This window comes from Lepisosteus oculatus, chromosome 4, assembly GCF_040954835.1.
Source record: "Lepisosteus oculatus isolate fLepOcu1 chromosome 4, fLepOcu1.hap2, whole genome shotgun sequence".
NCBI classification, from domain to species: domain Eukaryota; kingdom Metazoa; phylum Chordata; class Actinopteri; order Semionotiformes; family Lepisosteidae; genus Lepisosteus; species Lepisosteus oculatus.
In genome coordinates this window covers 31,259,719-31,275,635 of record NC_090699.1, presented here as the reverse complement: position 1 = coordinate 31,275,635, position 15,917 = coordinate 31,259,719, and the positions used below count along the sequence as shown (strand labels likewise).

The 15,917-nt window shown below is 36.9% G+C and overlaps 1 protein-coding gene across 9 annotated transcripts in view; it reads left to right on the top strand.

The window, feature by feature from the left end:
- The window catches only part of marchf8 (membrane-associated ring finger (C3HC4) 8), a 94,982-nt gene extending 87,464 nt beyond the window's left edge, over positions 1-7,518 (top strand). For 4 of the 9 annotated variants that reach the window (XM_015346866.2, XM_015346865.2, XM_015346870.2 and 1 more), the window contains 3 exons: positions 90-237; positions 2,469-2,483; positions 3,933-7,518. In XM_015346866.2, the coding sequence (XP_015202352.1) occupies positions 90-237; positions 2,469-2,483; positions 3,933-4,237 (468 nt within the window). In that variant the 3' untranslated portion in view covers positions 4,238-7,518. The remainder of the gene's footprint in view (positions 1-89; positions 238-2,468; positions 2,484-3,932) is intronic. The other 5 variants (XM_015346871.2, XM_015346877.2, XM_015346869.2 and 2 more) reach the window with 3 other exon arrangements.
- Positions 7,519-15,917: the final 8,399 nt, after the last annotated feature.

The window sequence follows — 15,917 nt, the reverse complement described above, 5'->3', positions numbered from 1 at the left end:
CAGGCTTTTCTGTCGCTGCTGAGGGTGCACGCGAGAGTGTTGGTTGGTTAAGGGGATTGTTAACGAGGCTGTCTGGCCGATCCTCACAGTGGGAGAAGCTACAGATGACGTCCAGCGAGAGGAGGAAGATCATGTGCTCTGTGACATTCCACATCATCGCCATCACCTGCGTGGTGTGGTCTCTCTACGTGCTCATCGACCGCACCGCCGAGGAAATAAAACAAGGTCAGACCAGTGGTATGTACAGTTTGGTGCCTTTTGCCAAACCAGTCTCGCTGTCCATGCGTGAGGAGTGTGAAGAACCTGTAACCTCTGTATTGAGCTTTGTAAGCCACAGCACCTAAACCCTGCCTACTCAGTGCGCACTGTCCCTTTCCTTACATAATGCCCAAAAACGTTTTTAAAGTGGAGTTTCTTATTCAGTGGTAGCTACTGTAAAGACAAAATTGAAAGGTTTTATTTTAAAAAAATAGGTATTCCTTTGGTTATAAAGTAAGATAAATAGAGGTGTTCTCTACAGAATCACTTACCTCAGAAAAAAAACACTCCCCCCCCACCCCCCCACCCTTAGTGCTGAAGTCAAAATAAGGGTGATTGTGGTGATTTTCAGCTCAGGCTATCTTGTGATGTTGAAGTGACCAGAGTGACACATGTTTGATGAGCATCTAAAAAAACAGTGTTTGAGAGGTCCATTTTAATTTCTGTCTGTGCCGCATGGACCATTTTAAGCTGCACATGACCTTAATATTGAAACAAAGGTCAGCACAAAAAAATGATATTAGACTGTTCTGTTTTTTTGGTTTAGACAATGTCAGTACAAATTCCCGGGTGAAACATTTGCACCCCAGTTGGAAGTTGCAGCATTGTGGATTCTTTGGTCAACATCTTTCAACATTAATCAATCCCAGAGTCTGAGAGAGAGGTTGTGTCTTTGGACTAAGGGGGAAAGAAGACTGGTTAATGTTTTTTTAGAAATACCCTTAAAAGGTTTTGAATATGGTATACCACTTCTGGTTACCCTTCTGGTAAAGAAAGATATACTCCTTAGAGTTATGTGCTAAAGTAAAGGGAAAGTTGATTTAGACACACAGGGCCTCATTCACAAAGATTTTGTAAATGTTCACAAAAAACATGTGGATTCTGATCTAATGAGATACTGATTATATAAGTTTGTATTCATGGGGGTGACTGTCTATTGTTCATGCATGAATTGGAAATGTTGATATAATTAGCATAGCTCCACCTGTGTGTTAGGCAGAGGTCATATCTGAAGATGGTCCTTATCAGAAGGCTACCTGTAAATAGTGTTTTAAGTGCAATAATGATCTACCTCTGATTATAAAGGACTGGGCAGAAATTGAGACCACGTGAAAGTGTAGTAGAGTGGGCAGGTGGAAGTGATTTCTTTTTAGGAGAATATAAAATAGATTTTTTTTATTTTATAATACATCATGTAATCTGGATGCCGCTGTTCTTCTGTCACCAGAACTATCTTCTTCATCTCTGCTTTGATAATGGTGCCTTTTCCTTCCCTAAATGCTTGCCTATTCATATAAACCATTCATTCTGCATGTCACATTTTTGTAAGAATGATCTCAGCCTGTTATATCTGTATATTATATATTATAGCTTTCCCTAGTTCAAATGTGTGCATGTGCAAATCAGGCAGATCTCACAGCTGGGACATGTTTGTGAATACCATGTGCTTATCATTCCCCATTTCTTCTGTCTTTCCATATTTACATAAACCTAGATCTGTTTAGCATATTCAACATGTAAAAGTTTACATTGATGTTCTTTCATAGGTAAGACAGACGACTTTGCATGGTTAATAAAGTTATTCATTAAGTGGCACTTACATGCTTATTATCACTTCTAACCTTCTGTGAACAAGGCCCTGTGAACTTAAAAGGTTCATAAGATGAATTGTTTTATTTGGGTATATTAATCTTTTAAGAATAACAATTGAATCTGCAAAGATTTTTTTTAATACCACCTGAGTTGGAATATCCAATGCTGGCTGTTCATGTCTTCCAAAACCCATGACCGCACACGGGAGAATGAGGAAGAATAGGCAGGTACTGACCCATTTCAGGCCACTTGTCTTTTAGCTACTCTGAGTAACAATGCCCCTGACCGGAGGTTCAGTGCACAAAATTGCCTCGGAGACTGAAGGGGTCTGACTGCAAAGGGTGTTTTCTAGTAAAACACATTTGTTGATACTGACATTTGAGTAGGTGCTTACCCTTGATCTTACCAGGTATTTCCTTGATTTCCAGAGACTGGAAAAATCAGGTTGTTGTGGATATTGGAAATTCATCAGCACAAACTAAAGGTGTAAATAGTTAAGTTTACATTGCATATATCAATAATCATAAGAGAAGCACATTATGTATCGGTTTGTATTCTTATGGTCACAATGTTTCTTTGGTAATACATTATAACTAAAACTTTTTTTAACCATGCAGCCGGAAGAATCCCAGGTAATTCTTTTCAACTTAAATTTTTACTTTGAGTATAAAACTTGAAAAACAGTTTCAGTTTGAAATATGGTGAGCTTATACAAGGTTTTTTTCATACACATGCACATTTAATTGGCATCGCTGAGAATATAGTGTAATCAATATATTGGTGTTTTGCAAAATAATGCAAAAAATAAATACCATTTTGGCATGTTGCTCATGTGTCTCAGAGGATCCCAAAAGCAGTCACTCAGGAAAGACAAAAAGAGAATTTTAAAACTTCATAACCGAGCCTTTATGTAGTTCTTTGTCTTTTTTAGAGACAATGTTAATATTAGTGGTAACGGGAAATGGCAGGGTTAAAGAAAATATCTACCAATTAAGTATACTGTATACAGAAAATATATATGAACCACCATGATTATTTGAAATGGGAGCTTTGTTTATATCACAATTGTGCTGCTCTCGCAGAGTTTCATTGATTTGCAGTAGCTAGAATATTAAAATCAGTTGTAACAAGCCACCCAGATTTGGGTGTTATCATGCACTGTTGTTATAGTCCCCTGACTTAGACATATATCTCAGTTAGACATGGATGAAATGGCTCATTAAACCTTGAAAGCTGGATTTGCGACATCTTGTATCAGTGTCATTTGGTTAAACAATTTTAGGCACTGGAGTTTCAAAATTTTTGAAAGCTAATTGAAAAAAAATACTGATACTGAGATTTTTTTCTTTCTTCAAAGCAGTGTTATTTAAACAACCTGTCATTACCTGAATAAAACAATATGTTGAGGTATTGTATATATCATTGGACAGGTCAAGATCTTGGCCTGGTGAGGATTATAAAATGCTTTTACCAGATCAGACTGTTGGGATTCAGATATTCTAATGCTTCAGGTATCTGGGAAGTCTTATGGCAATGTCCAGACCACTGTGATCTCATTAGCAGGGCAGGGCCTGAGTGTGAGCTAACAGCGCTTTTCTGTCTTTTCTGCTCCTTTCTGTTGTTCTAATAACATTTGTATCATCTTACTTGTTCTTGTACATAATTAACCATCTGTTATATATGGTTAATAATACAGTGCCATTTTAAGTCAAGTAAACCTCTTTTTGTTGTTGAAAGGCTGCTTTTTTGTCATTATTACTTTTTTGTTTTGTTTTGGGCCTTATTCTTCTAGTGGTCCCACACATTTTTGTCCATTGGAAAGATTTTTTAATCTAAATATCTTGAAGTAAATCTAGTTTCTGTATCATTTGGCCCTTCATGGGTGTTACATGGCATGTTTGTCCTCCACTTGTCAAGCCAGGCCTTTTGAGAAAATATTTTCAAGTGTGCATACAAGGTGCGATTGAAATATCATGCGTCACCATTGCTCACATACAGTACATCCATTGCAGCTAAAGTCAGTCTTATTTGTTTGTAGAGGCTGCCAGTTTTTAACTTTTACCTCTGAACTTTTATTGCAGGTATTTTGGAATGGCCCTTTTGGACAAAGTTGGTGGTGGTAGCAATCGGTTTCACTGGAGGACTGGTGTTTATGTATGTACAGTGCAAGGTGTACGTCCAACTGTGGAGAAGACTGAAAGCATACAATAGAGTAATATATGTGCAGAATCGCCCAGAGACTTGTAAAAAGATAGTTTTTGAGAAGCCTGCACTAATGGAGCCAAACTTTGAGAACAAAGAGGCCCTGGCTCCACACCTGTCAGACACAAACTCTTCCCAGTACACAGAGCCAGAGGACTACAGTGTGGAAATACTACATGTCTGAACAGTTATGGTGACCTAACCTCTCATTCTTGATGGAACAACTGTTCCTTATGCTTGGGTGGACATTCTGTGGCTCACAGTCTTGTACAAAATTGACCAGGTTCTTTTTTGTTCCTGTTTATCTGCGTCAGCTAATCAGTGTGAATCAGTACACCAGATCTTGAACACATCTAACTACTGCCATCTAACTGCTGTTGTCTGAACTTTAAATTCTGAGATGCTCTTGCTCAAGTTCTGGTTACGTCTGTGACAACGCATACAAGCATTGTTCTGGCCATTCCTCTACGCGATACTCGTGTTCTCTAAAAATGGAAAAAGAAACTTGAGAAAAGGTTTCAGTTTCAAAATTCTCCTTTTATACCATGATTTTTGTAACTCAGCATTGTAGAAGTTGGATGAATTCTTGAATTTTTTTTTAAAAAGGGAGCAGGTAGGTAATTTTACACTAAGATAAGCATTCCACATTTAAAAAAAAAAAGGTTTAGCCCTTAAAAGCAGGTTGTGGTCTGTGTATTCCGAAAAGCAAATAAACTAGTGGAAAAAACAAACATTTTGAAGTTGAAAGAATGTACAATTTTTACACTCATTTTTCTACTGATTTAACAAGTTAAAGCTTTTCTGCTCCAACTCTCTCCATCAGTATCATGCAAACCTGCTGATGAAATCAGTCGTTTTATACTGTATGATTGACATCTCTTGTATTAATTGTCTTGCTTTTTCATTTGTGCGATTGTTTAATTACTAGTGGTGGGGTTTAAGTCTGAATTGTAAGCGCTAAATAGGTGCAAAGGAATCGCAGCTAGCTGTATGATGAACTTGCCGACCCCAACTGAGAAATAAGAACTTCAAGGTGTCTTTGCCAGCAAGATAATGCATACTTTAAAGAACAGTACATTCCAGATGGTGACAACTAACAAAATTCCCATTTTGAATTTTTGGTATTTTACACAAAGACTGTATAGATAGAAGTGGAGATCAGTGATGCAATAGCAGATGCATGACATTTGATCCAGGCGTATTTTGTAATTTCATAGATCAGAGTGTAATGATCTTCCCATTTGTTGAAAAGGTAGGAATATGATTGTGATCCGGGCCTTAGACCTGAAACAGTTTTCTACAAAAATGCTTCGGGCAGTTAGACTACATGCATCTTAAAAGTGCAATTACCCTTTTGTTAAACTGATCATATAGCTAAATGTTTTGTATTTCACTGTGTATTGTGTACAGGTGGACTGGATACATATTTTTTTTTATAACTTTTGTTGTATTTATTGAGAAAATAATTTTGAAAGCGCACAGTTTTTGTGTATATACGGCACTCGTCCAAGTTACCTGAAGTTTATGCAACTAACACTTAGCAATTGAAATCACAGGAGTATCATATGTAATGTTGCTTTTGTACATTCCCACCCATTCACATGCTCTTCAGCATCCCCGCGACGTGCTTTGCATACTTGGACACTTGGAGAAGACACAAGGGCTTTGTCCTTATTGCCCTTTTCAAATGTTATTGTTGTGTAGCGTGGTAGGTAACAACTGAGTGAAGTATAACACAGTGCCGTACAATCCAAAAAGAGGGGTGAAGCCTAGATATGTATGGAAAACATTCCAAACAATGGAAAACCATGGGAAAAAGGGAGCAAATCCTCTCTTGTGAGGGTGCACTGTTTAGGCATGACACATGACACAATGTTGAAAGAAAATAAAGGCTTGGTTATAATCAAGAAAGAAACTCAAAGTTAGGTCTTTCATTTGTTTTTTTTATTTGTAAGAACCATTATTTCTGTCTGTCTTTTATCCTATGCTAGTTATTTTTTAATGAACTGTAAGATCTTCCAAGGTAAATGTAATTTAACGTGCTCCAAGGATGACTAACATTAACATGTTACCATGGGTGGTATACTGAAGATATCATATATGAATATCATCCAGATTGATTTTCTGCTCATCTGTTTGTGAGGGACTGGCTTATATTAAGTGCTGTCTAGGATTTCAAACTGATATGTTATTGTTAGGAGCAGTAGATACAAGGGCAGTCACCAGCTGGTTTTGTTTCAGCTTGTACTGTCTATGTACTGTATTAACACCAAGTATAGTCCAAAGACAGTCAAGAATAACTTTTCTATGTATTAAAGCTTTTAGTTTTCTTAAATTAGATCATTTAAAATGTACACACAGCTTGATGATCTGAAGGGGACATTAAGGGTATTTTGCACAATAAACTCAGCGTTCAAAGGAATAAACAACTTAATAGAGGAGTTTGAGATAAGAAATGACTTGGAAGCCCAGAGTCAACATGTTTACAGTCATTTGCTACAGTACCAGGCCTCCATTTTTAATTTCTTCGTAAGAAGGTGTTACTTGCATAAGATGAATTGCTGACTGCTTGCAGGCATTGAACTGATCCTGAAATACTGAAATACTGCTCTAGTTCTTTTTTATTGTGTATTCCTTTTCCAAACCACTGAATGTGAATTATGTTTGATGTGTATGTATTCATTTGGATATCTGTGCTTTTTTTAAAAAGGAGGTTTTTTTTTAATTATTTCCATTTCTTACTTTATGTTGCAAAAAAAAATAATAAAGTGGTTGTGTAATATAAATATTTTCTATTTCAACCTACCTTTCACTTGAAGTCACATTTCTCTGGCTGGTCCTACAAAACGGAGCTGCCTGTTGTTTTAGGCCTCATGTGATACAGGAGGAGGGTTTCAGAAACTTCAGTTACATTAAGCCTTTTAGCAGCGGTTCCACTTCACAGCATTGAACAGAGGTAAAACTGAAAAGTACATGGACAAATAACAGATGACATCACAGTGGCATTCCTTTTGGTTTAGATTGTTCACTGCTCTCAGAGGCTCTTACAAAACGGAGTGTCCAACAAAGAAAATTGAAGAATAAACTTGCAGTCTTCATTGCTTTTATAGCAGCTAAATATGATTGTTGGTAAGCAAAAAAAAATGTTGTAACTTAAGTGTATAGTTTTGTATTATTTTAGGTATGTTTATATACTTTTCTCAGTATTATCTCACTTTTAGCAGGTTGGCTCCTTAGTTTCCTATTGAAATGTATGTGATTATGTTTGTGTCGTGGTTTTGAGGGATTGTTGATTGCAGCAATAAACTTTTGTAAAACAGAAAGAAAGATGACCAGAGGGACAAAGATCGTTTTTATTGTGATGTTGATGAATTGCCCTACACAAGTATGTGTATTAATGTACCTGCTTTTTTCATATAAATGCTTGGTGCCCACGCCAGAAGGACACTGATATGTGATGCAAAACAGGTGTAAGAGTTTTTGGTCTGTTTTTTCCCCACATAAACATTCAGTATTTTTGTTTTAAAGAAAAATGCTGTCTTTTTAAGATGATGAATGAAATATAATCTTTGATGCATCACTGTGTATATTTTAGAAGACACAATTTCACATTTAGAAGCACAGTAGGAAGGAATTTCCTTACTTATGACTTATGAGTGGAGATTACCAACCTCTTAGGCACCTTCCACCAATGTCTTCAAGTTTTTCTTTCTATTTGATATCTGATTTACTTAATTGACCTGATTATTTGCTCAATCTTATAGTTCCTAAGGTGTTTTACAGTTTTCCTGATTAGAAAGACATATTTGATCCCAAGTCCTGTTACCTACAGTACGTGGAAAAATATCACACTTCTCCATTTTAACACTAATGAAACCATTTAGACCTGTAATTAACTGTAGCATCTGGGTAAAACAAATCCAAGAAGGCACTTAAATCCTCCCTGCACCACAAAGAGGTTAAAAACTGGATTAACAATACAGAGGTGAATATCATTTAATTTATTATGCTAAATGTTGGTTTGAAATATGAGTACAATCGCAACAGTTTAAAAATTAGTCATTTTTTCGCACTACAGGGAAACATTTTAACTTTAAAAAAGGTTTAAGACCGCAATGACTAACACTGTTTTTCTAGTGCACAATTGTGCAGGTTCTGTGCAATGTGTCACTGAAATTGGACGAGACTAAGGATCTTAAGGCAGCAAAAGGCCCCCTCAAGAAAAATCAGTCTGTGTTTAAGGTCCTCCTATACTTCATCTGAAGTCAATCATTATAAGCAATTTGATCCAGCTTATAATAAACAGCTACAGGAGTAAAATAAATAACCAGTCTTCCATTGTCCTCACTGTAAATATTTCGCACCTTTGTCAAAAACCTTTCGAGTCACCATTACAGCCACTTTGTCTGCATTGAAATACGTCTAAAAATACCTTGCAGCGAAAACTAAAATTTTGATTTGATATATGAACAGATCAATTTGAAAGTCTCCTTAGTGCTTTCCAAATATGTGATTTCAACCTGTGAATTTTGAACATTTGCCATTTCTTCTCATTTACATTTAAGAAGTCCTTAGAGAAGCTTGTTTTTCTGTGCAACAGCTGTCAAGCATAGCTGACATCTATCAGGATCCATCAGCACAAAGATCATCGATCTGTAACAGTGTGGGATATAGGACAGGAGTGACTGGTCTTCAACAAGTTACAACTTTAACACAATTGCAAGACACTTAGATAAGGTTGGGGTGATAAATGACAACACATACTGGAACCATAAGAGACTGCATCAAATTGTTCCCCTAAGCTACTATCACTATTTACAAACATATAAACCTCAGTTTAAAGTGTTTTCTTTATGAAAACAATTTTGAATGATATAATTTATGGCTGTCAATTTTAAAAATGTGATATTCTTTTGGAAGTCCTTACCGAGTAGTACTGTATCTGCAATATTAAAAACAAAACAATGAATAGCACGTTAAAAACATCTCAAAATGCATTTTAGTCTTGTTCTACAAACAACAGCTTATACTTGAATTTATACATAAATGACTAATACTTCAAATGCATTAGAATTTTTCGTCCTGCACTTATATACCAGGATAATATCTGTTCAGCAGTTTTCTGGAAATCACTGGGTAATGTAAAATTACTTCAGCATACTGAAAGTAGTTGGTGCTGCGTAGGATGCTGACAGCATTTATGTGCTGAAATTGTGTAAAATTAAAGGATTGAATTCTCAAAATTATAAATATTTGTTTCTTAAATGATAACTATTGCCAAAATGTTGTATCATCTTGGATGACTAAAAATAAAACTGGAATAAATAAGATCATGCATGCATGTTAGTGGCAGCCCTTCATATTCTATATCCAAACTGGCCCAGTGAGACCACAAGGGCTGAATTAGGAATGTGTTTGCCCACAGTAAATGAAGAACACAGGCCTGTCCTGGACACATCCTGTGGTGGGAGGGAAGGATGTGAATGCACATGACTATCGTCTCCACATCTATGAAGACAGGAGTAGCAGTTTTAAAGTTCAGTAAACTTGTGCTGTCTGCTGCTATTTTTTTTCTGGTTTTCTTGCATTGTCCATTCTAAATGTTCTCCACGGATGCCATTCTGAACCTGTATATCAATTGCACATTGTCCTTTTCCACTATGAGAGTGAAGAAATGGAGAGGAATGGGTGTTGCACCTTACAACACTAGAGGGCTCCAGAGCACAGCCATGGTCATGGAACTTTTCCACCCCACCCTTATAATGAAAACTGTCTAATTCAGTGCATTCAGTAAATTCTGCAGTTAGTACGAAATCTGTCTCGCAATTTGTAAGTCATAATAATCATAATGCTTAAAAACGCAATGTAAACTGTCAAATATGCAATCAAATGAAATGCTGTAGTAGCTAATCCATCACATTTACCATTCAAGTCTATTTGACTCAGTCATGTGTTCGTTATCATTAACATCTCTTAATTCTCTCTGCAGACCAATAAAGCTGCTCTGTGTATGATAAAGAACTAGCAAGACAAACTGTTAGCTTAAAACAAAATGGCTGAAATTTCAGTAGAATATCATCCCAGTGTTGTTTCCACATAAAGGAGAAAAAAACAATAATTTTCACAGTAGTGCATTCTTGCCAAATTAGTTTTCAGCCACACAAAACATAGTGTTTGATGTTGCTATTATGAATACGAAAGGTGAATGTCAGAGAAAAAAAACACTTAAATTCTAATTCCATTTAAGAAGAACCAAATACTAAAAATAAGGAAGCATCACATCAGTGAGGTCCACATTCATTAAAACACCTCCCTTGTTGTTTGCTGATAAGACAATTACAGAAAGAGGTAAGTGCAAGTGTATTTAAAGTGAGTCTTTTTGTGTAGAGCATTTTTTGTTTCTGTTTCTGGGACTCTGAATTAAATTGAATATTTGATGAGTTTGACTACAAAAAAGACCCCCTTTTCATTATGTACTGTATATGTCACTATATACTGTACACCTGCAACTCTGTTTATTAGTTGGAGGTAACAAAGTATGGATACAATGTCATAAATTCAATGAAATTCTAGAATTTACTATTAAGTCTGATGTACGGCAGGTTGTAAGTTAGTTAATTGAATAATTGACATCTGCTGTTAGGACCAATAACACTGCATTATCTTATGCTTTGCTAATTTGCAGGGAGAATTGGAAACATCTGGGTTTTGAAAGTGGGGGAGGAATAGTTGCTTCATGTTGAAGTCAGTGGGAAGTAAGTTTATTGCATGAGTGCGCTTTAATAGGAAACCTAATCATTTTACATGTTCAATCTTTATGAAGGAAAATTGTATTCATTGAGAATTTTTTTTTCATTTTTGATTTTAAATGGGCATCAAATCAGACTGAGCCTGTTTATTAGTGTTCCTGTGGTACTTAATTTGTGTCCCTGAAGCATTTGTACAACCAGCATGTTTTCACCTGAAAGAGTAAATGTTATGCTCCAAACACAAAAAGCTTTTTGGTGTACTCTAAGGTGGAAAGTTGATTTTTAATCTATGAAAACTTCATTATTTTCCTGTCACTACTTTAAAAGGTAGATTTTCTAAATGAAGTCTCATTGGCTGTGTTTAGAAGCAAAACCAGAGCCTCCAGGAGTTATGGAGAATCCACATGATGCCAAGGAGGAGTATAAAAACACAACTAAAATCTGGGTGAGTAGGACTTGATGGTTTTTTGCACATTTAGACTAAGACATATTTCAGAATTTCAAACACTAGAAAGCACATTGTGTTTATTTTGTAAGACTTTTTTTCCTTATAGGAGTAAATGGATTGTTCTCATTTGGAAATAAGAACACTTTATTTATTTATGATGGCTAAAAATTAAAAAGTCAATCAAAAAAAATTGTTTGCTGTGTACATGGAAAAAATAAACCTTACAAAATTATTAAACTTTTAAAATGACCAAACATTACTTCCTATTTTGATCCTGGTTCGTGCTTTGTTTTTGAGGAGCTGCTTTAAAAATGAAAAGTTTTCAGAATCTCGAAGGTACTGTACTGCCACGGGTTTTCAGGTTTTGTAGAATGATTCATTGCTCGTTTTTCAGCTGACCTGTATCTGTGGTAACAACAGCTGTCCAAAAATAAAAACTGACATTTCCAATTGTTTCATTCTTAGGATTCTGAAACATAACCAGACATGTTCCTTTCATGCCTTTATCTGTGGCTGGCGAACGTGTTGCAGGTGTTCAAATCACAGAGATTGATTGACATTCCACAGAGAGATTACTGTGTATTGCACAAGCAATCTGTTCAAGATAGGAAGGCCTTCTAATACTTTTACATAGCTTCACAGCAGGGTGAAATTCAAGTCTTTCCAGGGCTTGGACCACTGTTAAGTTAGAAAATAATCCATGATATTCATATATGCTACTCTGAGGAACATTTTAATTTCTGCTGTTAACGTAATTGTAGGTACGCGATTCTGTTGGCGGATTAGAGAAGACCCTGTGCACCTGAGTCTTTAGTCATATGTCTTTGGCAAATGGAAACATTCAAGACCTACAAGCCCTAAGTCTGCTGCTGCTTCAGCAGAAGAATGCATGAAGTTTAGAATATGTTTCTGTCAATAAAAAACAGTTTTAATGTAAAAAGACCAACTACAAAAAAAAGTTATAAAAAGTGGGTGGTTACTTCAAATATGCTAAATCTGAAGTTTGTCAAATCTGAATTAGTTTACGTATAGTGAGACAAAGCATTTGAATCTTTATTATCCCAAATATCAATTTCTGTTTGCATAAATTGTTCTACAGACATTACTGTAATCGTAAAGAACATTTGACTAACTTGCACTTTGTTACTTCCTTTATAGCTCTCTTGGTTGTTAGTTGTTACATGGAATAATGATAATATATATACTGTATAAAGACGTGAAATTTCCCCTAATCTAAATTTATCCAAATTCACAGTAATTGGCAGGAGGCTTAAACTGTATATACTGTAGGAAGGAAAGAGCAAAACGCATCAGGATACAAAGGCATTGTAAATGCTGCACTTTTGGTAAGCAGAGATTAAAGTACGGTATAATCTTGTGCCTTTTTTGGTGTGGTTAGTATAACTTCATGACTTTCTGCAATGAAAATCTCTTTGAGGAAAACCATTAAACTATTTCAATATCTCAAATGCCATTTGAAAACAAAGACTGTAGGCTGAAGTTTTATTAGGACAATTCCGAACATGAAGCTAATTTACTCCAAGGCACCATTATGTATTCTTTTTTTGAACTCTGACTGGGGAATAGTACTGGGATTTCAAGATCTCTGACCTGCACAATTATTTTTTGTACTGTAGGTAACAACTACATCTGAAATAAACAGCCTTTATTGAACCTGTGACTCTAACAAATGCTTTCAGCTTGTGTCCAAGAAAAGAAAATGATCTTTAGACCCAGAAACCATGATGCTTTGGTGGTCTTCTGTTCTTGCTTTCTTGTTTAGGATTCCTGCTATTGAATGCATGTCGCAAGAGAATTAAAATATATACTGAACATCTAAAGAAATATCCCCTTATTACTGCAACTAATTCAGTTAAGAGAAAAATGATTTGAAACAAAATCTGTTCTGTAACAGGTGCACTAATATGTTATCAACCAGGCATGACATTCTGCAAGTATGATGCTGATGAACATTTGTAACAAACGGAGTTGTTTTACAAAATGTCGTCTGAGTAAGTCACATGAGCAGTTTGCATGTGTCTGGTCACCGCTGAAAGCACGACAAGCCAGAATCCTGTAATGCAAGCTCTATTGTGCAAACTCGGTTCCTGTGCTCTTGCAGAGCCTGGACAAGCTTGTGTCTGTCCATTGGTCTCTAGATGCTGCACGAGATGCTGTATCATCACACAGATGTTCAATGGTCAAGTTGGGAAAGTAGTACAACAACAGCACAATTGTCACTTGCTCATAAACTGTTGTTACTCAAATAGTAACAGGATGTGTGCTGGATTCTGCTGTAATGATATTATCAGGATTAGGTTCCAAGAAGGGCATCGGTGAGGTCCCAGATCTTGATCAGTGTAGCAATGCTCAGTCAGATGGCCATCAATCTACTAGCGGAGTTACAGTATGTACCAACTATCCACTCCTTGCCAGATCATCACACCTGGATCTTCACATCGATTAGTCTGTTGTACATGACAATAAGCATGTTCTCCTTAACTGTGCCATGTCACTGACGTCTTTAGGGGTGGTCTACACAAGACCTTAATTAATCATTAAAGAGGGCTTGGCTTCGATGCTGGTAAGTCCATTAGAGGTGGTGCAGCAGCATGCCAGTGTCTGGAAGGCATTGTTCTCTTGATGAGTAAAGTAAAATACAGTATGTAGGCTCTCTTCTGTTTTTCTTTCTTGAGTTTTCTCCTGGCTTGACATTGAATGGGACAAACCACCTCAGCGCCTTCTCCCAATCAATCTGCTTAATAATATGGCAATTTAGTACACATGCAACAAAGTCATATGAGTGCCTCAGTCATTTGATCATGAACAATTAATCAGAATACTGCCAGAGACTTCTAAATAAAGCCCATAGCATGTATTATGTTTTTTGTACACTTTGTACACATGCATAAATAGTGCTAGATTTTTTTTTAAAGAACAGGGTAATTGATTAAGTAAGTAAAAGTTCATTAGCCCAAAAGACTTTCAGTTTAGACAGCAGTTAAGTGACATTCTCATCAATAGCCTTAATCCTCATAGCTGCCCTGTTTTACAGAGGTACTGTACCGTGATACAGTATGTGATCTTTTTTCTTTAGTTTTTTTTCCTAGTTACTCTATGCTGGGAGAATTTTTCAAAAGAAATCTAAAAGGAGTAAAACTGGCAGATGCTCAAATGATAAGAACAGAAAGTTTAAGAGTTAATCACTGGGGGTTCTCACCTACACTTTATCATGACTCTTTCTCCAGAACAGCTCAGCTTGTTATAAAATAGCAAATCTATCTAAAAATATTTTTGGTTTGGCCAGCAGATGACGGTAAAACTTAATAAAAACAAATGCTTTATTGTTTTATCAAGTATATCGCAAAAGTACATACTGTACAAAAATAAACTTGGACTCGCCTAATGATACAGTATTTGTCACTACCATTTGTCTCTTTCATTCTCCTGTCCTTTTTTTCGCACAACAACAATGCAACAATTGCAACAATGATATGTAATTCGAATTTAACAAATGTATAAAACGTTTGACAAATGCATGTTAAACTTTTTTTCACTAACAGGTCTATGTGGTAACTCTTTGACTAAGAGGGGCATCTTCGTGCTCTGCTCGTTTCTTAGGACAGATTTCTGATTGCAGAAGGGCTTCCTGTGCACTGAGGCATTGAGGAACCAGCTGAGTGAATTCTGTGACCTGGCAGGCAGATGTGAGCAAGAACGGACTTTGCTGCATGTGCAGGATTCGCAACAATGTGAAGTATTGCGTTGTGGGGCAGTGTAGAGTTCTGCTTTGGGCGCTGTGCTCTTAACTGAAAGGTTGTAGGTTTGAGTTCCCTCTTCAAACATAACTGGTGCATTCTTGATCAAGGTAACTTCAAACTAGTTGTTCCATTCCATCCATCTGTATAAGTGTGTACCAATAAGCCTTAGCACTGGTTTGCAATGGTTAATGGCCTTTCCAGGAGGGAATTGCATACCCTCCATTCGCTTAATGCCAGAGAATTGAATCTCAAACAAGCATAAAGAGCATCTAGGCTCAAGGGTGGACTTTTTTTAATTGAAAAAAAATTATTCTCTCTCATTATTTTTGTGCTCACCCGGCTCGGAATGGCCAGCTGGGCGTTTTCAACGTGCCGGCTCCTGAACCCCGAGCACGCATGGGAAAGTTAGTGCGGACTCCACCCACCTGTCCACCTTCAAGTCCTGCGGGTTCAGTGCCGACCGGCGGAGAGGCACCTCCCTCCCTGGCTGCACCTCAGGCCCACAGGCACCCAGGAGGCCGCGTTGGTCGCTGTGTTGCTAAGAGATGAGATCCCTGATTAGATGATCTCGCCCTATTCAACTGATGGTTAGCAAATCTGCAGCGGAGTCACTAGGGAGGCCAGGACCCGACACGCCTATGCAAATTCTCCATTAACATGGCTGCAAAATGAGAGCAGGGCATTCAGCCCATCTAGTTCATTAGGTAGTAGCTAATTTATCCAAGGGTCTCACCCTAGCTGCTGTTTCTTTCAAGAATTGGCTGGATGCAACCCTTTGTTGCCTTCTGCTCTTAGACTTCCACTTAGTTTCTTCTTGTGCCCTCTGGTTTCTGTTTCACTGTTTGTTGTAAGGAAATCTTCTCTGCGGACTTGTCAGTGCCTCTTGGGATTTTGAATATTTGTCAT